The 23,366-nt window shown below is 43.7% G+C and overlaps 1 protein-coding gene across 1 annotated transcript in view; it reads right to left on the reverse strand.

Moving 5' to 3' along the window:
* The window catches only part of Tenm4 (teneurin transmembrane protein 4), a 724,757-nt gene that overhangs the window by 286,958 nt on the left and 414,433 nt on the right, over positions 1-23,366 (reverse strand). Inside the window, exon 6 of the mRNA XM_033763938.1 lies at positions 6,949-7,158. Coding sequence (XP_033619829.1) covers positions 6,949-7,158 — 210 coding nt within the window. The remainder of the gene's footprint in view (positions 1-6,948; positions 7,159-23,366) is intronic.

Below are 23,366 nucleotides of genomic sequence, written 5' to 3' on the forward strand. Positions count from 1 at the left end.
ATGTTCTTCCATCTCTTTGGACAGGGTCGAGGAGGCAGTCTTGAGTTGCTACTTGTGTGTTTTTAACATCTAAGATTTGCCAGTGTCCCTGTTTCCCAAAGATGGACAAGTCTCTGCCAGCACCAAGAGCAGGCATTCTCTTACCACAATGTGATAACCTGAGATCATTTTGTTTATTTTTACAGTTATATTCCATTTATGGGAAGGCACACACTTGCCATATGCTAAATAAAGTACAGAAGTAATTCCTACACCATGCAGTTTCCTTTTCAAATACGTAAATTCACTTAAATAAAAAAAAAATTGCAAAGGAGGTAGTTGAAAGGAACAGAAACAACAGTGGAGCTGAGTAGATTTCTATGGCACAGAACATGATGGTGACACACAGAGGGACATAGTTTGGCAAATGTTGACTGAGTCCAATTATCTCACTTCCCAGATTAGGACCCCGGGGAATCAAAGGACAGAACAGGCAAAGAGACACACTAGGCTGGAGACAACTGGGATCAGAAACCAAGAGTCCTGCCCACAGGCACATGCCACCTCCTCCCTAGCCTTCCAGGCCACCTGGGGTGGGATTCTGAGGAGGCTTTTCCAAGGGAGGTTTGTGATTGGATGTTTGAGTTCTTGTGGATCCTGCGCTGGACCAACCATCTGGGAACAAACCCAAAAGTGGTTTAAAGCTCTCTCCTACAATGCCCCCTCTCTGCCTGTCCTTTGATTCCTCCAGCATACAGCGCTTACCACATTCCACTTTGCACCAGCCCTGCTGTTTTGTGGGTCCAGGGAGATGACAGTGTGAGTAAGCTTTGGGACTGTGAGGGCCACACAAATGTTAGTTATACTCATCTCCCAACTCTCCTTGGCCTCCGTCCAGCTGCCTCCACAGCAGTCTGGGCTCCAAAGTGTCAGGAGCTCTGTAAGATGTGGTCTGGTGTTCACAAGGGGTCAGTAGAGCAGGCCAGTAACATTTCAGTGGGGACACAAAGCAGGCTTAGTTTCCAGATGGAAAAAGCTGGTTCATGTAGCTAATGTAGCTTCCTCAAAGGGTGGTCTAGGAATTCCTAGATCCAATCAAGCCATACACCAAAAATGTTATTTTTGTACTCTTTAATGCAACAGTATTTGGGAAAATGAGTGGAAAAGGCATTGCAAAGAGTCTGCAATCCCATCATGTGAGGGGCTAATTAGAGGGCCCTGGTTCTCCCAGGATGTTAGGTTATATTAATTCAAAGTGTGACCTGTTTATTTTGCAAGGTCAGGAAGAAGCCTTACCTCCTAGAAAGCCAATGTGGCAATTAAATTAGAGTCACTAGAATTTGCCTGAGGTAATGCATGAAAAAGGGCTTTGTAAACTACATGGAACAGAAGTGACCCTCAGAGGGAATCCCCACTGCCCCCAATTAGGTAGGAGGCCACAGGTGAGGGCTTGTCTGGTTCAGGGAGCACCTGGCAGAATGGGAAGGGCTCTGTGGTCTGTGCCATGCTTTGAATATTAACTCTGTACATGGGCAGATCGCTTCTCTCCATGAATCTCCACAGCTCTGCCCTGCATGTGCTCAGCATTCTTCTCCTGGTTTCTGGTTGTATGCATGTGTGGAAGGGAGACTCGTGGAGAGAAGGAAGAAAATAAATCAACTCATCTTTCAGTGTGGTAGTGATTTTCAGTGTGACCTTAGGTGCCAGGCACTGTGATCAGGCCAGAGACACAGAGTGATCAAAGCCTACCTTAAAGAACTTGGGAGTAGGGCCAAGAAATCAGGCATGTGAATAACCAGACTGCTACAGATGGGACTGTACAGAAGCCTGGGCTATCAAAGAAGGGGGGCCCATGCATCAGAGGGGCTGTCAGGAAGAGTTCCTTAAGAAGTCAGTCTGTCCAGTTCTAGACTTCAGAGAAATGACCATGTAGCCTCTTGCCTCCTGCATTCCCAGGCCTGCAAGCTGGCCAACTCTCACTTTTGCAGTAAGGGTCCCTGGCTCACCCAGGCAGGCAGTGTACATAAACAACAAATGCTCTGGAGAGTTCTCTGGCCAGAGACGTGCACCTGCATCATGTCTTCTAGTTTTCAGGTTTTCTAGTTATCGCTATTGCCCTGAGCAGGTCACTAAGCCTTTTTGAGGCCTGGTTTCCCCATTTTAACAGAGGGCACAATTCAGGATTACCATCTCTTAGCCCCCCATTGCAAAAGTCCAAAGCTCTGAGAGTAAAGGCTTTATCAAAATTCATTTGGTGGCAAAACTCAGTCTGAATTTACATAAGTCTTGGAAAGTTTTAAATCCCACTAGAATAACTAGGTATATGTTTCACTGCAGAAAGAATGATGTGTTTGATTACTGTGGGAGTTTCAGGAAAATGGACACTATTTTCTTTCTTAAATCTGAAAACATCTGAATTCTGAAATATATCTGATTCCAAGTGTTTCACTTAAGGAATTTTGACCCAAAAACTTAAAGATCTTTTCATAAGACTTCTCTACTTAGAGTATGTTTCATGCCTCTTCTCTCCAAAAAGTATTTAAAATGTCATCAGGAATGAATAAAGGAAGAAATCAATTTGTCTTGCTACTAGGAATTGGGAACTTAACTTCTCTACATAGATAGTGCCACAAGAATTTATTTACTAACAAGGGTCTTTCAATGCAAAAGGATTGAGAGAAGTGGTGAACAAGTTGCCTGAGAACTTTACATGCCCCAATATCTTTTACCCTCAGAACCTGCTAACAAGCAGACCCAAGTTACTGCCAATGGCAGGGAAAGTGAAACAGGCTCCATGAAACTCATGGTGAAGGGAGGCAAACATCTCTCCCCCGCAAGCCCTTAGAAACACACATAATTTTGCCTTCTGACTTCACACACTGACTTAAAAGGACAGGGTAGACTCCCCCTAGGGACTCTGCATAGATTCTAAATTAAGCTGATTTTTTGTTTTGTTTTGTTTTAGAAAAACACTTTTAGAAGGTGCTTGCATACATAGCAGTGTTTGCCATTTAGAAAGAAAAACAAACAGTTCTCCACTGGATTGGAAGTCAAAACAAAATAATCCCAGCTGCTTAAGACCTTAGAAAGTCAATGAAACTGCCAAACAACAGCAATGCTGACCAGAGAGAAATTCGAAGGAGAGGCAGGAAGGGCCAGTGCTAGAGGAGGGGTGGGAGTGAGGGAGAAAAGCTCTCAGAAAGCTGCAACAAAATTTAATGTCTAAATTATCCGGTCTGACTCATCCTTGAAACATTAAATACAAAAACACAAAGGAAAGATTCCATGCTATGCTATCAGACAGATCTGGAGTTCAAATCCATTTCTACCACTTAGGAGCTGTTTGACTTAGAGGAAATTATTAACTTTTCTTGGCCTATATTCTTTCAATGAGACTAAAACAGGTTGTGTCACAGGGTAGATAAGAAGAATCAATGATTCCATGACATTAAAAAATGCCTGAAATGAACTGGGTGCCTTACTAAGGTCTGTGAGGTAACAAGAAGCCAATAGTCAGGAATTCTTTTAAAGCCAGCTTTTCTTTGCTGGAATTTCTCTTATTTTCTCCAGCCTCCTATGAAGGAGGACATAGATTATAGCATCTCTTATTTGGGGGAAAAAAACCCAAAGATGAGGAAGGAAGGAAGAGGGGGGAAAAAGGGGGAGGGAGAGAAGAAAGGAGGGGTGTGACAGAGAAGGAGGGAAGAGGAAAAAAGAGGAGAGAGAAAGGGAAAGGAAAGGAAAGGAGGAAAGAGAGAGGGGCTCTGTCTAGACCAGAATAATTCATGAAACATCTAATATTTATTTTGAAAAGTTTCTATGGGGTAGGGATAAATACCTACTTAATCCCATATCCTACTTAATCCCACTTCCATAGCTTTTCAACCATGACCAGTTGATATTTTGGTGAAATCTTTTTTTCTATACCTCAGTGATTTCTGGATGTGTGCCCTTGGGGGAGGGCTGTGATGACAGAAGGAGCTACTTGGTTGTTTTGTTTTGTTTTTGTTTATGGGGGCAATGAGCCCTGCTGCTCTGTCCCATGTGTTCATTGTGCACTTTACATGGGGATTTTCTCTGGTGGGTCTGCGGCCTCCAAGACCTGGTGTCCAGCCTTGGGATGGAGTTGACACAGCTGCAGGCCAGGGCCTCCAGAGGAGTGGCTAGATCTCAGAGGTCAGCTGCACCACAGGAAGCCTCTGCAGTTGTCACCCTCCAGGAGCTGGAGGGGCTCTTTTATCATTTAAAATACACTCTGAATGAAGTCTCCTGGGAAGCATGCCCTACAGGGATTGATCTGTTTATGGAGGTCTCTAAAGCCTTAAACTGGTGGCTGGGATAGGGTGTGGAGTTAGGGAATTTGGCCAGTTTTGTCAGTTCTGAACTCCATAATTATCTTGGCGATTTCCCCATTTCGCAGGTGGAGCAATTGATAACCGAGAGCTGAGGGGCTTTGGCTAGGTTTGTGCATCTGGGATCCAATCTGAAGATTATGTGAGCCTGTCACCTCTTACCCTTCGGGATTAAATGAATATTAAAGTATTGATATTTTTACAATTAGCAAAATCACAAAAGACAATCATATTAAAATTTTTCACCCCCCCAAAGTTAAACAAAACCCTGTACCAGTGATGGTGAACCTTTTAGAAACATGTGCTCAGACTGCAAAGCACAATCCACTTATGTATGGAAAAGTGCAATTAAACCTGAACATATAGAAAGAACAACTCATACATTAACATCTTTTGTCTTAAAAGAAAAGTAACACACATGCCATAGGTTCACAACCCTATGCACATTTATTGGGCCCTCAGTGTGTGACCACGGTGTCACTTAAGTGCTAGGTTCACTCCAGCACTAGCAGATCGTTTGGCCAATGGAGGGCCTCCCCCTTTGTGGTCTCAGGGGATAGTAAGGCAGGTGATGGGGCCCACCTATGCATTGAGATGCACTGTACTCTCTCAGGATCCAAGCCCAGAGCAGCAGACCAGTAAGCAGCCAGACTCTCCTGTCTGGTATAGGGCACATTTACTAAAAATCTTTAGAGTGCCATGCAGATCAAGTCCCCAGGGAAGGAACTCAAAGTGTCTCAGGGCCCGGCTGTAGGCTGTAGCCCATAGCATTCCCATCTTCCCTGCACATCAATAATGCAGTAGCACCTCAGTTTGCCTCAGAACTTGCAACAAAGCGATGACAACTGCTTGGTTAACAGCAAAGGGAGAGGCTAAGGACTTGCTTTTTTTTTAACCTGCAAAGCTTATTTACTCAGAAATGAACAAAGAACTTTATACATATGATATATACATAGATAGATATGTAATTTTTTCTTTTTCTCCAGTAAATTCAAGAAGGCTATTGGCAGCAACAACTCTCAGCACCAACATGACATTCACAAAATCAGGGTACCTTAGAAATGGTTCCATCAGTGGCAAGATGGGGAAACCGAGGCCTAGAGTGCAACATGATTGTTAAGGACAAATAGTTATCTACACTCTAGCCCAGGATTCCTGTCCTGCACACTGTTTGAAACATGCACAGTGACAGTAAAACATCCAAAGGATAACATCACCTTTGGGGAGCACCACAAAATAGGCCCTGGAAAATGGCCGAGGCTTTGGTCATAGATTTTGCAAGGCCCAAAGCCCAGTCTGAAGGGCTGAAGATCTCTGTTTTGAAAGACAGCAGAGGCTGGGGGAGGTCCTGTGTGTGGAAGACCTGAAGTACCTAGAGAAGCTCAAGTGACTTTCATCTGGTAGCCATCTTGCTTTTCTGGGGTTAATGTTTGTTACTGACCCTAGATTCCCATGAAAGTGTCTTTCTCCATGTTTTCTCTCTGCTCCAAATGCTCTTGGTAAATGCCTTTGGTAATCTCTGTCTGGCACACCTATCTTACTCCTGCAGACCCAGCTAGCATCTCTTTCAGAAGACAATGCTAATTTCCCTAGGCCGCACAGAGGTTCCCCTGTGGGTCACCCTGTCAGCAGTACACTAGGCTCCTTCCTTCCTGTCACATTGGACGGTCATGGTCTATTCCCTTTGACCATTTTGGAGCATGTCTCAGTGCCTGGCAGGGTGTGGGAACTTTCACATACAGGCTGTCTCAAGCTGTGTACTTAGAATTCCCTGCAGAATATTATTGCAAAGAAGGGACAACCATCTCTAATGGATGCAGAGAGGGCAAGCATCTTGGCACAGGTCTAACAGCACCCGATGGGGGCCTCACACCTGGTCAGCCGAGAGGACTTCTGCAGATCTCTGCCCACTTCCTCTCCTCAGGAAAGCCAGGGAAGCTCCAAAAAAGACAGCTTGTTACAGGTGATCCACAGTGGAAGGCAGTGGCTCTCTCAGGCAGCATTCTGCCTGGCAGCTGCCTGGGACTTGAGGGCTCTCTGACTCCAGGCTGTACATAGGTCCAGAAGTTTATAAACCAGCACTGGGCTTCACTGTTAACGAAATTTTCTGAGTGTTCTCATTGTTAATGGGAACTCTATAATACAGATCTCATAGGTGGAGCAGTGAAGAAGCCCCCCCCCCCCAAAGCAACAGGTGGCAATGTCTGGTTCAGTCCTCGGCACACAAGGAACATAGTAGGAAGCCAATCAGTACTATTTATATTTGGACATTGTTTTTCCTCCTGTGTCGATCTCTGTATCTTTACCTGTCTGGTCATCACCTGGTCCTTTGTCTCCTGGTGCCTGCCTGCTTGTACAACTCAGGCATGCATCTGCCTGTCTGTCAGCGAGGAGGGGAGCAGCAACTCCAGATGCTGTCTGCACCCCCGCAGTAAAGCCTCAGGACTGGAGCAGGAGCTGGGCTGCAGCTACCCGAACCGCCCAGGCCCGGTACTCCCCCGGAGCCCACCCTGCACCAGGCCCCTCCACCCCTGCAAGCGGCCTGAGCAGGCATCGCCAAAGAAGGGAAATACAAGAAACAAACCCACAAAAGTTAGGAAGACGGAAAGACACTTACCGTTTGCTGCGACCCCCAGGCTGGCGGAGCCACTTTTAACTAAGAATGAATTAGGGACAAACTCTTCTTCAGAGTCTGAGTCCGGGGTTGGCTGGGCCACACCGTTGCCTAGCAACCGCCTCTGGCTCTCATTGGCCGGAGGGGAGGGGGGCGGGGAGGGGGACTGCTCAATAGGGGTTGATGAAGCGGATGAACAATGCAAGGGCGCACCTGCGAACCACAAAGACAAACACAGACAGAAAAAATAATGAAAATTGATTTTGAGGCACACAGGGAGGGGGGAGCAAAATAAAACACGTATGGGGGGGCTCTCCCAACACTACGCGATCTACTGCACACGTGGTCTGGGGGCGGGGCTGCTGACTGCTGAGAAAGTTGGTGCGAACTTCTTCCGAAGAGCTGCAAGGTACAGGAGTCTGCTCAGCTTGCAAAAGGCACCTCCATAACACCGGACGCCTTAGCGGTCTGGTCGGTTCTTTGAGAGATGCCTAGAAGCTAGGGATCTACTTCTGACTGGTATATGCTACCAATCAAAAAACTGCTGCCCCTCTCTGAGCCTCAGTGGCCTCACTTGTAAAGTGAGCGGCCAAGATGGTGTGATCCTCGAGCCCTCTAAACTGGCTATTCTGTGATGTCACCGAATTGAACAATATTCTTACTAGTGAGATATTAATCCGACGTGCCTTCAACAAGCTCTAGGCCTCATAAAAGGGAGAGCGAGCTGGAGAGAATGATCTAAGGCTTCCTGTTGCCTTTGACATTCTAGAATTTCAACACACCAGTGCTTTACCTTTCTAACAATCTAGCATTTTTATGACTCTTAAATACTGACATTTTCTGAAAACTTATGGAAAGCAAGAACCTTAGAAGTCTTGTTCACTTCTCAACTGCAGAATGTAGCATAGTACCTGGCATTTACTTGTTATTAAAGGCACACTTGTTAAATGGATTAATTCCAGGAATCTAACACACTAGGGTCCTTCAGTTCTAACAGTTGAATGTGACAGTCTGCAATACTGGGACCCTGCCATTCTATAAGTTTCAAAACACAGTAACTTTGACTCCAAGTTTCTATTATGTCATGGTTTTAAGGTCCCAGCTCTCCATGGCTCTATGAGCAAAATCCCAAACTTCAGAAGGAGGAGGCGATGGCCAGGGATGAGAGCTTTGAACTCAGATAACTTGCTTTCTTTTCTGTGACTGACCTTTGGACATGTGCAGTACATCGCCTACTACAGAGAGAACATAAGCACAGACATATAAAAGTATACAGTACAAGACAATGCATCCACTTGACACCAAGGGCTGTTTATTTTCTCCCATCTCGACTGATAGAAGATGTATACCATGATCATATTCATCCAACTTTTCACCGAGACTGAACCTTGGGAAACACAATGCAGCCCAGATGGGCCATTATAAGATTTGGCAGGGCCCTAAGTGGGAGGGGGAACAGAGAACCACTGATTGTTGGGGGCAAAGAAAAAGCTTTTTGTGGTCTGACCACAAAATAGAAGCCCACTTGTTTCATAGTCACCAAATCCTGCAAGATTTTTCAGGTTCCATATCCTTAATGACACCCCTGAACTTCACTGTACAGGGAAATATTGTATACAGTTGATTTGTGTGCTACTTGGAGGGTTTATTTTAGAAATTTAATAATGGCAATTGAGACAGCAGGGATCAACCACTAAAATACAATCTTTTGGTGGCTTCTCCCTCAGTGTTATCTAAAAATTTGGGCTATGATTCCTCTGTCTAAATCAGTATTCCCATTTCATGGTGAGGAAACCTTCTCTTTCCCTGACACCACTTACTGGGCAGCACTGTAGGGCTCAGCATTCCTTTCTCTGGACTAATCTTGTTTTTCCGGTCTGTCTTTATGCTTGCCCTGCTATATTTGCAGTTATTTGTATGTGTTTACACACCAAAATGTGTAGTAGTTGCTTAGAGTATAATGCATTCTTACAGTAGGCTTTGGGGTTCCACAGAACCAGGGTTTGCTTCATAGCCTAGCCTCCTATTAGTTATATCATTTTGGAGAAATTACTTCCAGTTCCTCATTTGTAAATGACCTACCCCCTGCACCACCGCACCTTTTGTAAGGTTGCTGTGAAGCCTAAAGATATCCCATGTGAGCACACAGTGTGCATGAGCGAGTAGGAGTCTATGGTCAGTACTCACCAAATGTTTACTAATTTGATCAAAACCACACCACCAAGAGCCCAATTCATCACTCCCCTGTCGCTGCAGTCCTAGTTTTGGAAAGATGTGTGTCTACCAGGCTGCATTTGTTAAATAAATATACACACATTTCCTCATCTTTTATTAAGTAAAGACATCTTTTAATCTCAAATAAGAGTTTCTGATGAACTTGGGATAACCAATACCATACCATGCTCAGTTGTTAGAATTTCATCTCAAAGTTAAGCAACATGATATGTTGTTCCATGCTGCTTGTTTCAGCTTCTTCCTGAATAAAGCTGTCAAGCTTTACCTAGTAAATAGTTCCAGAATGAAGTAAATTGTTCCATCACAAACTTCAGAGACCCTGGATTGAACCCAGCCCCATTCCCTCCTGGGCTTCACGCTTGCCTGTTCTTTCTCCAGCCAATCCTCTGGCCCCTCCTCAGAATCTGGGTTATTCTGAATATCCGTCACTAATACCCGAAAGCCCCTAACAAGGAACCAGGTGTTTAGTAGGCACGAGAAGTTTCTAAAAAGTATGGAAGTTAGTGGGAACATGTTAATTCCCTTCCTTTCATTCGTTGGCAGCTTTTACTTTCAGTAATCACCAAGATAGATGCACTGAATGATCTCCTACGAGGCAAGAAAATAGTAGGAAATATTTATCATTTTAACTCACAATTTTCACATTTCAGTGTATGTTTTTAATGCACATAACACAAACATGCTTGAAATGCATGATCTGAACAAGAACCAAGGTACATCGTGTAAAGGCACAAGATCCCATTGATAAATGTAACTGTATTGTTTGCTTTAAATGTGCCAATAAACTGAGTGGGGGGGTGCATGCTCTGAAATGCAGCACCGGGCCACTTCGATGTGTGCAGAAGCAGACTTGGTCATACTAAGAGCAGGGGCTCTGGATCCAGCCAGACTACCTGCTTTTGAAATCTAGGTCCACTATTTTCAGCTGACCTAAGGCAAACTATTTCACCCTCTGTGCCTGCATTTCCTCATCTTCATAATGGAGATAAGGTAGAAAAAGAGCTCCTACTCTTTTTTTTTTTTTTTTTGGGCGGGGGAGTTGCTCTGGACTACAGAGATTAAAACAAGTAATATTTGGAGAACAGAGTATGGCAGCCAGTGAACACCTATAAATATTAGATGCTGCTATGTAGGTATAAAGTAGAGAGGCACTGACTTTAACTTTTCTTTTTTATTAGAGAGATGGATGGTTGTAAAAGTATAGCAAACACTGATTCATTCCATAAACATTTCCTAAGCATTGATTCAGGCAGATGAGGAGATACAGTGAGAGACACAGACCCAGAGAGTTAGCGGTAGGGGAGGAGAGTGTGCAGGGAGCTCTGAGCAAGGCAGAGGTGAGATGGGTCAGAGCAGCAAGCAGCCCTGTGCAAAGGGAAGAGGGCTGGGGGTTCATTGCAACTCCAGGCACCGAGAAAGGCATTACCGCACCATGGAAGATGTCAATGGGGAGAGATAGTGGTCTGAGTATCCATGGCAGAGGGAGGAATACTCTGGTCCCAAGCACCCATCTTTTCTGGTCTCAGCCTCCCTGGCCCCCTGCCAATGCCTCTCAAGTCTCTGGTGTCACCATTAATTGAACTTCCTAGCAAAACTACTTAGACTTGCTGACACATGCTGGCTTGCTCTCACTTCCATGGTCTCACTGTTCCTTTCATTCAAGACTGCAGAGTTGTACAGCTCTTTGTATTGAGTCAATCTGAATAGTTTCCTCTGCTGCCTAACTATAGAACTTTTGCCTCTGAGCTTTTGCACATGCTGTTCCCTCTTCCTGAAACATTTCCTTTCCTTACTACCACCCTGTAGGTTATGCTACACTTCACTCATCATTAGGTCTTTGCCTAATGACACCTCCCTCAGGAAGGCCTCCTTGATGCCTTTAGCCTAGACCTCACTTCTTAGAAGTACTCTCACGAACCCCAAATTCTAATCTGAATAGTTTCCTCTGCTGCCTAACTATAGAACTTTTGCCTCTGAGCTTTTGCACATGCTGTTCCCTCTGCCTGAAACATTTCCTTTCCTTAATACCACCCTGTAGGTTATGCTACACTTCACTCATCATTAGGTCTTTGCCTAATGGCACCTCCCTCAGGAAGGCCTCCTTGATGCCTTTAGCCTAGACCTCACCTCTTAGAAGTGTTTCCTCTGCTGCCTAACTATAGAACTTTTGCCTCTGAGCTTTTGCACATGCTGTTCCCTCTGCCTGAAACATTTCCTTTCCTTAATACCACCCTGTAGGTTATGCTACACTTCACTCATCATTAGGTCTTTGCCTAATGGCACCTCCCTCAGGAAGGCCTCCTTGATGCCTTTAGCCTAGACCTCACCTCTTAGAAGTACTCTCACGAACCCCAAACTTTCCTGGCTGCAACCTTTTTCACCCTGGACTGTTTGATTGTCTGTGTTCCCTTCAGCCTGACTGCCTTGTCTGGTACCTTATTTTCCAGTGCTTAGCCTAGTGTTTTGCACAGGAAATACTAGTAACATCTGTTAAGTGAATGGAAGAAAGGAGAGTACCTTGATATTAGCACAACAGTTCTATGTGAAAGTAGTGAATCGTGAATAGCAGATTTGGGTTTTAAATCCTGGAAAAAGGAAATTGATCATATTAACTGGGAGCCATGGACATTGTTGAGCAGAGAGGTGAGAAGCCCCCATCTGTGCTTTAGAAGGATCTACCTTTTAAACTTGGGGCATCTGCTCAGTCATCCAGATTTCCTTTCTAACTGGCCTGGCTCAGTTAGGCTGTTGAAAGTGCAGATGACCTGGGCTTGTACTGAATAGGACCCAGATGCATGCTCATGCAGGCAAGCAGGGATGTAATGCATGATCCTTGTGGTTCACTTGTGCCTTCCTATGTCTCCTGGTAAGCTACCAGTACAGTAGATACCACTGTGTCACATCTGTGATCGGAAGAGATGGTGTGATTGGAATAACCCTTCCTGTCCTCTACTCCAACAAAGGAGGGGGTCAGTGGAGGGTGGGGAGAGCCATCCAAGTTTCCCAAGAGGAAGTCTCAGTGAACACAGTACTGCTTCTAGTAGCTAAGAATAGAGAGAGAAGGCAGAAAGATGAGGGGGACACCTCCAAATTTGGGGTAAGAGCACAGGGCAAACATTTATAGAAATCCTCTAGGAGGCCAGGCTGGGCCACATGCTCTCAAGATCCTTTCCTCACAACATCAAGATTGTATGAAAAGCTCACTCTCACTTTCTTTTCTTCCTAAAAACAGGGCTTAGGGATGGAAGAAAGACAAGGGAGACTATGAAACTCAAGGTAACAATAAATGCTGCCTTCTTGTAAAATCTGGAGCACAATTTTCTTGACCTGGCTTCTATTTTGTCTAGGATTCCCTTGAGAGAAATTCAGGACACTTGGGAACAATACCCAGGCTTTGTGGGAGGGATTTGGCCTCGGGGGTCCCAGGTCACAGAGTTTCATTTTGGGTACAAAGGACCATTATGTGGAGCAGTCCAGCTCTTCCTTGGACTACACAGACTTCATGTCTCTCAAATTAGCATCTCACAGTGGCACAGCCAGGAAATCCTAGGAATGAAGGCCCTGATCCTTTGAGCCAGCGTTGCCCAAACAAAGCCCACGGACCTGACTTTGGCCATGACGGCCACACCAGATGGGAAGGCTGGCCCAGGAAGCTACCGTGCATTGGAGGACAAGTCATTTGGAGGCAGCTGGAGGCTGTGGAGTTTAGATCCTAAAACCCCTGGAGAGCAATTCTGGGTCTACTGGATTCTGGCTGTGTGAGTGTGGATAAATTTGCTACCTACTCTAGGACCAGTTTCTGAATATATAAAATGAGAATAACACCTTCCTTGTTCACAAGCAAATATATGTGAAACACTTGGCATATTTTTGCTCTGGAAAGATGAGATTATAAGAACAGATCAATGTTGTCCAAACCTTTCATCATGGAAAACCACTTTTTATTTTCCATCAAGAAAATCTCAAGTAACATTCCAGTGTTTACTAGAGATAAAGAATAGCTGCCGAGGGGCTGTGGCCCTGTCTGCTCTGTCCCTTTTCTTCCCATAGTGGTCCTTGAGCTTCCTTTGGGGAGCACAATTTGACCACATGATCATTACTCCCTCTCTTTTTTGTACTGGGGATTTAACCCAGAGCCTTTGCACTGACCATTTTTATTTTTATTTTGAGACAGGGTATCACTAAGTTGCCCAGGCTGGCGTTGAACTAATGATCTTGCCTCAGCCTCCCAGAGTGCTCAGATTACGGGTATGTGCCAGAATGCCTAGCTTTATACCTATTTTTGAAATCAAGAAATGGAGGCTTAGAGAAGTGAAGTAATTTTTTCTGTAGTCACAAAACCCAGATAAGAAATTATAACTTTAATCGTCTTTTTCACTAGGCATAAGGAAGAGGAGAGGCATGGACAGTAGAGAAATACAGCTAAAAGAAAAAAACTTCCTCCTATTGGGCAAACCAGAGGTCCAAGCTTAGTTCCACTGATGGCTATGCCACCTTGGGTAAGGCACTTCCATTACTTGTACTTTTCCCCTTGTTAAGGCACTTCCATTACTTGTACTTTTCCCCTTGAAAAATGGAGTGATAATACCCACTGCAGAGATTTGCTACGAGACTGACGAGTAAGGAATTTAGCAGTCTTCTTGCTCACCATAAAGGTCCAACCAATATCGATTCTCCCTACCATCCCTCCAGATGTCATAGACCGAACATGATGGTTTGGGGGAAGAAACAATGATGGATTTGAAAGGCTTCCAATGACCCTTTTATCAATATGTATTCCTTGATGATATAAAAAATAGAGGAAAAGTGTTAGGGAGACAGTTGTGCTATACGAAGAAAACAGGACAAGAGGTACTGAGATCTGCAGAAAGATCAATCTCAGCGATTTACACTTTTGTGTGGATTGATGGTAGCTTTCCTTTCATTTGAAATTGAATGTATAATTAGAGTGAGTCTATTCTCAAAGAAGAACTTTTCAGCAATTCTGGATTCTGAGCCTATCTGGGGTATGTCATGAGACTAAGTGTGAGAAGGACTACCCAAGGGAGACATTTATTATTCTCAATGAATGACCATTAACAAAATGCACTTCTTTACACTTTGCTCAGCAGTCCAGAGAAATGCATCTGTGTGCCCAAATAGAATTGTGTTGATTTACATTAAACCCCATCTAAGTTATGGCAGGGAAGTTGGTGGTGTGGTATGCATATACAACAGGAACGTGCAAGTCCCCATCTGTAAAACAGAGTTCTTGCAGTGAGCTACAAGGAGGGCATTTTCTTCCCAGGAAATTCTCTAGATTATTAAAGAGTTTTTTCTAGTAACTTTTTAATTTGTAGCCCTGTAACTTAAAAGCCTTTATGTAAAATCCTTTGCCCAATTCCCAGCCATTATCCAATAAATGACACGTAGAAGTCAAACCACTAATGCCCCAGACTGGCACAGATACGTCTCAGTGGAACACTAACTTAATAGTTCATCCTTCCAGTGAAGGGCAGTTGGGTTCATCTTTTAGGTCCTCTACCAAAAACCAAATATTCTCCTCATGCATCAACATAGGTTATCCAACTGCTTTCTTAAGTAACTGAAATCACTGTTCTGTACGGAGGATGGGCACTGAAGAAAATGGAGGTTTCCTTCTGCTAGACATGTTGGGGCTCTCTTGCAGTGGAACCATGGCCTGTATTTCAGTTTTATGAGTTATGTTCATGTGTACTGGCTGAACAGACTACCTATCTATCCATATGTTGTCCATTTCTGTATCCTCACTTGGCTCACAGTCTCAGATCAGCAAAGGGTCATAGAATCAGTTCCCCTAGTTGTTTGAAATCTATTGGAACCCATTCCTGTAAAGCATATCGAAGAGATGGGAATCTGAAAATCCACAATGATCACACATTCTGGTTTGTTCCAATTTACATCTATTATTCTGCATTGATTAATAAGCATGCCTCCCTTTACTGTAAAAATGTCTTGATTTGGACAATTCGTTGCATGCCCAGCATGTTTGGGGGCAGTGAAGTGTACATTAGGTTTCACATAAGAGGCTGAAGAGCTCCAGTTATGGAACGGGGGTCAAGGGATGTGAGTGCGGGGTCAACAAAACATCTCATGTTCATAGCCAAGCCCTATCACCCTTCTGTTGGAGTAGCACACTCTAAGGCTCAATACTGTGCAAGATGGGAGTAATAGCAGCCTGTACCCCAGGGGTTATTCTGAGGATTAATGAAGATCATGGAAAAAGGCAGGATATGAATGGCTTTAGTTACAATGAAAAGTCCAATACCTCCAGAAGAGTAGATGCTCTTAAAGTATTTACTGAAAGAATAAATTTGTATAAATGTATAGGTGAAAAAAAATCAGCAAAAATTAAAAAAAACATTTTACAAAGGATCTCACTGTTATAAGCAATTCTGAATTTTGATATGGTTTTATATCTTTGAATTTTTTATGGTGAGCATAGATAGCTCTTTATATATCTTCAAAGCTTTATTTTTGAAAACTACAGCAGCAAATAAAACAGTAAGTGTAAAAACATCTGGTACTTAATAGGTGCTAAAAGAGATATTGGTCTTAAATGCAAAAATGATTTCATGTATTGATATTAGAATGATAATTAGGTGTAACCTGATTTTTACCTGAGCAGTTCCTCTTCCGAAATTTATTTAATATTTGGCTTTTTAAAGATTTTATTTTAAGGGCATTCATCACAATGTTGTAATAGTAAAAAGTTAAAAAAAACTTTTAAATGTTAAAAAGGATAAGCACTGTTCATTTTAAAAAGCAAATGCTTACTTATATAAACAAGGCACAGTAATATAAAGCTATTGTCATATAAGGGGTGATCAAAACATATGGGGAAAGTTTAAAAAGTTTATTATAGTAAAAGATGCATGAATCCCCCTCAGCATACTCTCTTTGAAAACACCTAGCCCATCGTTGTTGTCACTTTCTCATGCAGTTCTGGAAGTCTTCTTTTGTGAATGCCTTTATGAGGTGTGATAGAAAACAACAGTGAATGATGCTGCTCAGTGCCATCCAACGGAAAGGCAGGCTCGTAAATACATTACAGTGTGTCCTCATCCTCTTTATTCACCAGATCTGGCAGCACTTGACTTCTGGCTCTTCCCCAAAGTCACAATCACTGGGAAAGGTAAATAATTTGAATTGATTCGGGACATCAAGATAGCCACAACACACAACTAAAGACATGAAAGATTTCCTGATTGCTTCAGAAAGTGGAAGAACAGTGGGATAAGTGTATTTAAAGTGAGGGGAGAGTATTTTTGAGAGAGATGAATGACAATGTGTCTTTTATAGTAATAATTTAAAACATGTAACCGTTACCATTATATTTCAACCACATCTGTAGCATAACAAATTATAGGCCACATTTGTAAAGAAGAGTTAGTCACATGGGAAATAGGATATCAAAATGCATGGTGCAAAACTGTATGAAAAGCATTCCTGACTTTTGTTTAATTGTGTATGTACAAACTATAAAACAGATATTAATATTAGTTACCTTATAGCAGTAGAATTAGGAAATAATTTTATTTTTTCTTTCTATTATTCTATATTTTCAAGAAAAAAATGTGTGACAATGAGATTTGAAAAAAAACAACTGAAAGTTGTTTTAAAGAGAAGAAAATCCACAAACAGCAAGGATGCTCCAAAGCTGGCTCCTGCCTGGGGACCATCCTAAGAGGTGCTGAAGAGCCCACAGCCTTTGGGCTCCAGGTGACCTCCTTGTCCAGCCTAGCAAATCCATGGCTGTTTCTCCCCCTGTCTGCCTAAGTCAACTTTCCTCCACGGTGGGTGGTTATTTTTGGAAGCAGGGCCCAGGTTGTCTGTCTCTGTAACTTATAGTGGGAAAATGGTCTCTGGAAAACAGGACACAGTAAATTTCTCAGCCTCAGGTCATTTGATCTCCAGCTCTCCCCCTCACCAGTTTCCCAGGAACTTGAAAAAACAAAAATGTTGCCCATTATGGACATAACAAGTGAAGGGAATCTTATGTGTCCTTCTGTGTCTAGCTTCTTTTATTGAACATTGGTTCTCAAAGTTCAGCTATGTTAGAGCATGAATGAGGACTTTCTTTCTTTCTTTTCTTTTTGACAGGATCTCACTAAGTCACTAAGTTGCCCATGCTGGCCTCCTACTCGTGATCTCCCTGCTTCAGCCTCCCAAAGTCCAAAGATTACAGGCATGTGCCACCACTCGTGGCTTGTAGGAAAATTATGTTTGACCTCTTAAAGTAACTGTGATTTGTTTTCTGAACTGGCTGCGCCATCTTGCATTTCCACTAACTTTTTATGGTTCCAATTTCTCCACATTTCTGTCAACACTTGCCATTACATAACTTTTGATTATAGCTATTCTAGTGGGTGTGAAGTGGCATCTCACTGTGGCTTGATTTGCATTTTCCTGATGACTAATGAGTTAAGCATCTTTCATGTGATTATTGGCTTCTTGTATATCTTCTTTGGAGAAATTTCTATCAGCTCCTTTACTCATTTTTTATTACTTTTAACCTCAAATATTTATTTTGTGCCTACTTTGCCAGGCACTGGTGCTCCCCTCCCCACCCCGGCATTGAACTCAGGACGTTGTGCTTGCCAGGCAGGTACCACGCCACTGGGCTAAATCCCAGACTGTGCCAGGCACTGTTCTAAGCATCACTGATAGGCAAAGATGGCCTAATCCTTACCTTCAGAAACTTACATTCTACTGAGGGAGAAAAATCAATAAACGATAAAGCAAATATCTGCATAAAGCGAGATTGAGTGGGGTTAAATGCTATGAAGAAAAGTGAAGTGGTTATGGTGTCAGGAGTGACAGGATGGGTGTGCTTTTTAAGTAATCAGGGAAGGCTTCTCAGAGGAGGTGGCGTTTAAACAAAGTAAATGAAGGAGGGAGCTGGCAAGCCTCTGCAAAGTCCACTGGCAAGGTGTTTGCAGCAGTACTAAGTTCATTTGAGGGAAAGAAAGAAGCTAGCAGGGCTAAAGAAGGAGCAAGGACAGTGATAGGAGATCACTGAAGGCAGGGACTTCAGAAGATGTTGCCAGGGCCCAGGTTATAGATTGGCAAGTGCTGCAGACTGATGCCATTATGTGTACATGTTGTTATAAGCCAATTCTCTGGTGCTTTTCATCTCCACGTGTCCACAGCCCACACGGTGATTTCACAGATAGTGGGTATACCACACTGGGGTAGGTAATGGCCACCACCCTCATTTCACAGAGAGAGAAATGGAAGAGGGGTGCTCTGACACTCAACACACAAGAGGCTACTTGGGACTCCAACTCAGGGAAGGGGCAGTAAGGAAGATTTGGATTTAAACCTGATTATTGTTTGGGCAGCTTGTTGCACTTCATCTTTTGAACCTTGGAACCCCCAGGATCTGGGCCTAACTTACAGAAGGCCCATGAAGAGTAAACAAACGAGAGCATGCACGTCATACGGCAGGCGCTCACGGTGGTAACTCTGCCTCATTTCCCTTTGATGGTGAACTCCAGTCATACACCCCGTTGTCTGCACAGACCGGCACCAGAGGCGCAGAACTAAGACCAGTGCAACCTCTGAAGGGACACCTGGCCTAACAGGTGATGGAGACAGAAACACATTCCTTATACAGAGGATCCGGGATGCCTGAGCGGGAGAAGAGTGGGAAGGGAGGGATTAGGGTCAAAGATGGAGGCTGAAGATGAGACCTACTGAGTTCCCAATGTCACTTGTGACTCCAAGCTTCTCCTAGGTGGCTCTAACCTATCTCATGAGCCGCTCCAGTGGGGTTTAAGGTGGTTCATCTAACTCTCTGGAGACTTGAACTGGGCCGATGGAGGGGCCGTTTTGCATGGGATGTGTCAGAGAAGGAAGGCATGAGCCAGCTGGCATATGTCTGAATGTCGAAATCCGCTGGCAGCTGGGACCAAAGAGCCACTGAAATTTACGGCAGGCCCTAGACAATCAGAGAGCTCTCTTCAACAGTGAGGTCGCGGCTTTACAGTTTTGCACTGAGAAGTGATTAGGAAAGTCTGTGAAATAGCTGGTTAAAGTCATTTATTACTTCTTGAGCCTGTATCTCTTTAAATTTCCCTTCCCTTCTCAGTTTACACATCTGCCAAAGTCCAGGCCTCCAGACCAAGAAAGACTAGAATCTGGTGTCAGGAATACCTCTCCTCAGGTGCCTGAGGGAAGGTGGAGGTAGTAAAGAGGAAAGAGGCAAAGAGAACAACAGAGGGAAAAACATCAGTGTCTGTAGAACGCGGAGATCACATATTAATTGAGCACCTACTTTGTGTTCAGGACCATGAAAGATGCTTTATATAAGTCATATCAATTATCCCGCACACCCCTAGACCTCAGGATCTCTCCAGTTGGCTGACACTTCAAAGACAGTATGCTCAAGATCACCCAACTGATGGGTGCTAGGCAGGGCATCGTTCTATTGGGCCCTGGGACCACAAACTTCCCACTGAAATAGCCTGGATGGAACTTAGTAATAAACACCAGATCATAACATTTGTAAATTCATGGATTTATTTACCTGCTCTTTTATTTGCCTGGGAAGAGTACAATAATGTTCAAGTTAAGCTCCTGTTTAAAGACACAGAGCCAGTGAGGTGTGGAGCTGGACTTCAGAGCCCAGAGCTGGAGTGCTTCCCTCTGTCTTTCATAGGGTCTTAGTGTGTGAGTCAGGGATTAGTGCAACCAGTGAACTGGACAGAAAACAACCAGGAGATAAAGAGCAAGTAAAATAAAGCCATACAGTATTCTTATCATTTGTGGAGCTTTCTAAGTCACTATAATGTCTTAATAGAATGTTTTAAAAAATAAGGGAAAGCCATGTGGTGTGAACATAAGCATAGAGTGAGGTGCGTTCCCTTCAAATAGCTTTTCTCTGGTACATGCCCTGACTTGAAAGTGTCCCCTGAGCTTATTCAGTGTGCCATGGCCTCTTATTACCATTACAGTTCTACAAAATTTCTGGTAAAATATTTTTGGGGAAAGTGTAAACATAAAAAGGATCAAAAATCCCTCTTTTGTCACTCCAGAAAAATCCTGAAAAATATCCAAGAAAACAGTCCATGGAGAGTAGACAGGTAGTGAAATGGCTGCCCATTCTGTTCCCCAGGGACCCCTAGACTGGGAACATCCCCAGAGGGAGGTTCTCAGAGTAAGGATCCTCTGAAGAGGTTTTAGGTACAGACTTGCTTTTTATTCTATACTAAACTCTGTATATAAAGGAGCCTTTGTGATGATGAGGGAAAGGAACAGACATTAACCAGAGTTCTTCTATGTGTCAGGCCTGATGCTGAGCACTTTACAGGAGTTCCATATCCACACAAGCATTGTTCTCGTTCTTGACAGATTAACTGATCTTTGAGAAGCAATAAAATGTATTGTCTCATAGTTCTGGAGGTTGATATCCAAAAACCAATGTATTGGAAGGGCCAGAGAATGCTCCTTTCTACTTTCCAGCTTCTGGGGTTGCTCCAGTCTCTAACTTTGATGTCATAGGTGGTCTTTGTATGACTCTTGCCTTCACATGGCTGTCTTCCTACAAGGCTATCTCATACTGTATTAGGCTTAGCTCTGTTCCAGGATGAGCTCATCTTAACTAATTATAAATGCAATGACCCTATTTCTAGATATATTCATGTTCTTGGCACTTCAACGTATCTTTGTTCCTGGAGAGATGGGGTGGCACAGTACTACTTATCACACTGTCTGGTAGAAATTCTAGTATAGAAGCCCCCTTTTTTAAACCAAGGGACCTACAGGGACCATGATTTAGACCTTCAGTAATAAATCACAAATCCAGATTTGATTTCAAGACCATACTCTGTCTACCACATAAACCTGTCTTGCCAAGCATGAGGTCTCCCCAGCTAGTGGTCATTCTGTAAAAAGAACGATCATGTGCCTATCACATATAGTTCTTGCAACACCTCTGTGACATAGGTATCATTCCCATTTTACCAAAAAGAAAATGACATCCAGAAAGATGGAGATCAGTCAGTCTGGAAAAGGAAGGAAAAGAGCCAGGTATCATGATGCATTATGATCCTGGCACTGTAGGAGGTGAGGCAGAGTTTCCCAAGGTCAAGCCCAGCCTGGGCAACTTAGTGAGACCTTGTATGTATGTATGTAATGTATGTATGTACAAATAATAAAATAAATAAATAGGAGCTAGGAATGTAGCTTAGAGCAAAGGTCCTGGATTCAATCCCTGGTGTCTCACACACACACACACACACACACACACACAAGAAAAAAGTAAGGAAAGGATTGACCCTGGGTAGTCTTTTACCCATGCTTTTTCTGCAACCTCACCAGAGACTGATGGTTTTGCAGTAGGGAAACTGAGTACCAGAAATAGAGCTAAAAATCAACAAAATTAACTAATGAAACAGCCTGATCTCTAGAGCTTCCTGGGAAGGCTATTCACCCTGATCCAAGGCATTGGGTTGGAAAAGAAATAAGGGTATGGTGAGTTTTATTTCTTTTAACCAAAAGGGCTCATCTGGAGCACAAGAATGTGTACTTTGAAAGCTAAAGCTTTCAACAGTCTCAGCCCAAGAATTCAGATCCAGACCTACTCCTTGGATAGCAAAGCTTGATCATCGTTAGCAGAACAGAATTTCCAGCTTTGTGGAGGACAGGCACTGGGTAATGCTTACATATCAAGTTCTTGGCATTTCTGGGCAGATCCTGAGAAACAGCACCCCCATGACTGGAACCAGCACACATGGACTGCATTTGCCTCAGATTTCATGTTGTTGGGGAAGTGAGGGGAGAGGTGCCTGCAGGGTAGGAAATACATTTAGGATGTTCCTGCAGACCAAGTCCATGGAGTCCAGCTGTCTGAGGAGCTGGTGTGCGTGTGCACGTGCGTGTGTGTGCACGCATGTGCGTGTGAATGGTGTTCTGTGTACTCTGTCTCTGGTCCCTGGTTTAGTCAGAAGCACTGGTCATCAGAGGCATCCTTCAGGAGTGTCCTGCACCTCACTTCTACCTGACCAGTTCCCTGCAGTCCCACGGGAGTTTCCAACTAGCATCCCAGTGCAGCTTTGGAGGGGAATCAGAATGGGTCCCTGCATGGCTTTAAGAAGTTCCCTGTACAGTGGTCAAGCAAACATGGAAGGGGCAGTTGCCCCATGGTGCTATGAGAATAGAAAGCACAGAGAAGCCCCTTAACTAGTGAAGTCTTGGGGCCCAGTGACCCCTTCCTGGAGGTTGCCATGCTTTAGCAGTATCCTAAAGAAGAGCTTTGAGTGAGCAAGAACGTGTGGCTGGGCCTCCAAGAGCACGTGTGTATAGTATGGGTTGGTTCCAGCTTCGTGGGGGACAGGCACTGGGTAATGCTTACACATCAAGTTCTTGGCATTTCTGGCCAGATCCTGAGAAACAGAATCCCCAGGCAGAGAGGCACATGTGCCAAAGCCCAAAGGTAGGAAAGAGCACCAAATGGCTAGGGAGTCAGGAGGCCTAAGAGTGAAATATGGCTGGGGTAGAGGTAAGGAAAGTGGTAGAGAGATTAAATGGAAAAATGAGGCAGAGTTCCAACCAAGCAAGGACTTTTCACAGAATTCAGGAACTGTCCCTACTCCCTTCTCTGGGTCCCTTACACTGAAAAATCATTTTTGGAATTACTCTTATTATCCCCATTTAGCAGTTAAGAGGAGAGAAATTCAAAAAAAATGTTAAGTAATTGCATTCTGCAAGTCTGTATTTTTTTCTGAAAGAAACTACTGTCTGACTTTCTTCCTGAACAACTGAGTTTTTTGCTCTCACAATAATTTTATGCAAGGGAGAGAAACATAACTCGTTTAATAGTAACAAGAATGAAAACAGTAGCTTGTACTGATTGGGTACTTTCTCTGTGTCAGACACTGCATCAAACTGTGCCTACACATGCATCCACTTTGAAGCTTCACAACAATTTGATAAAGTAGAAATTCCTATTATTCCCATTTTGGAGATGAGGACACTCCGGTTTATATTGATCAATCAGCTGGGCCAGTGTCACCGGATCAACTGGGCAGGGAAAAGCCCAGAGGTGGCTCCAGGTGGCTGACTGCTCATAGCCTGAGCAACTAATCACTTCTCTGTGGGCTTTAAAAAGAGTGATGTTCTTATAGCCCAACCTAGAAGCTTATCTATGAGGAAAGAGGCCTGGG

The sequence above is a fragment of the Fukomys damarensis genome, unplaced genomic scaffold (genome assembly GCF_012274545.1).
Source record: "Fukomys damarensis isolate Sample0158 unplaced genomic scaffold, DMR_v1.0_HiC HiC_scaffold_16, whole genome shotgun sequence".
NCBI classification, from domain to species: Eukaryota; Metazoa; Chordata; class Mammalia; order Rodentia; family Bathyergidae; genus Fukomys; species Fukomys damarensis.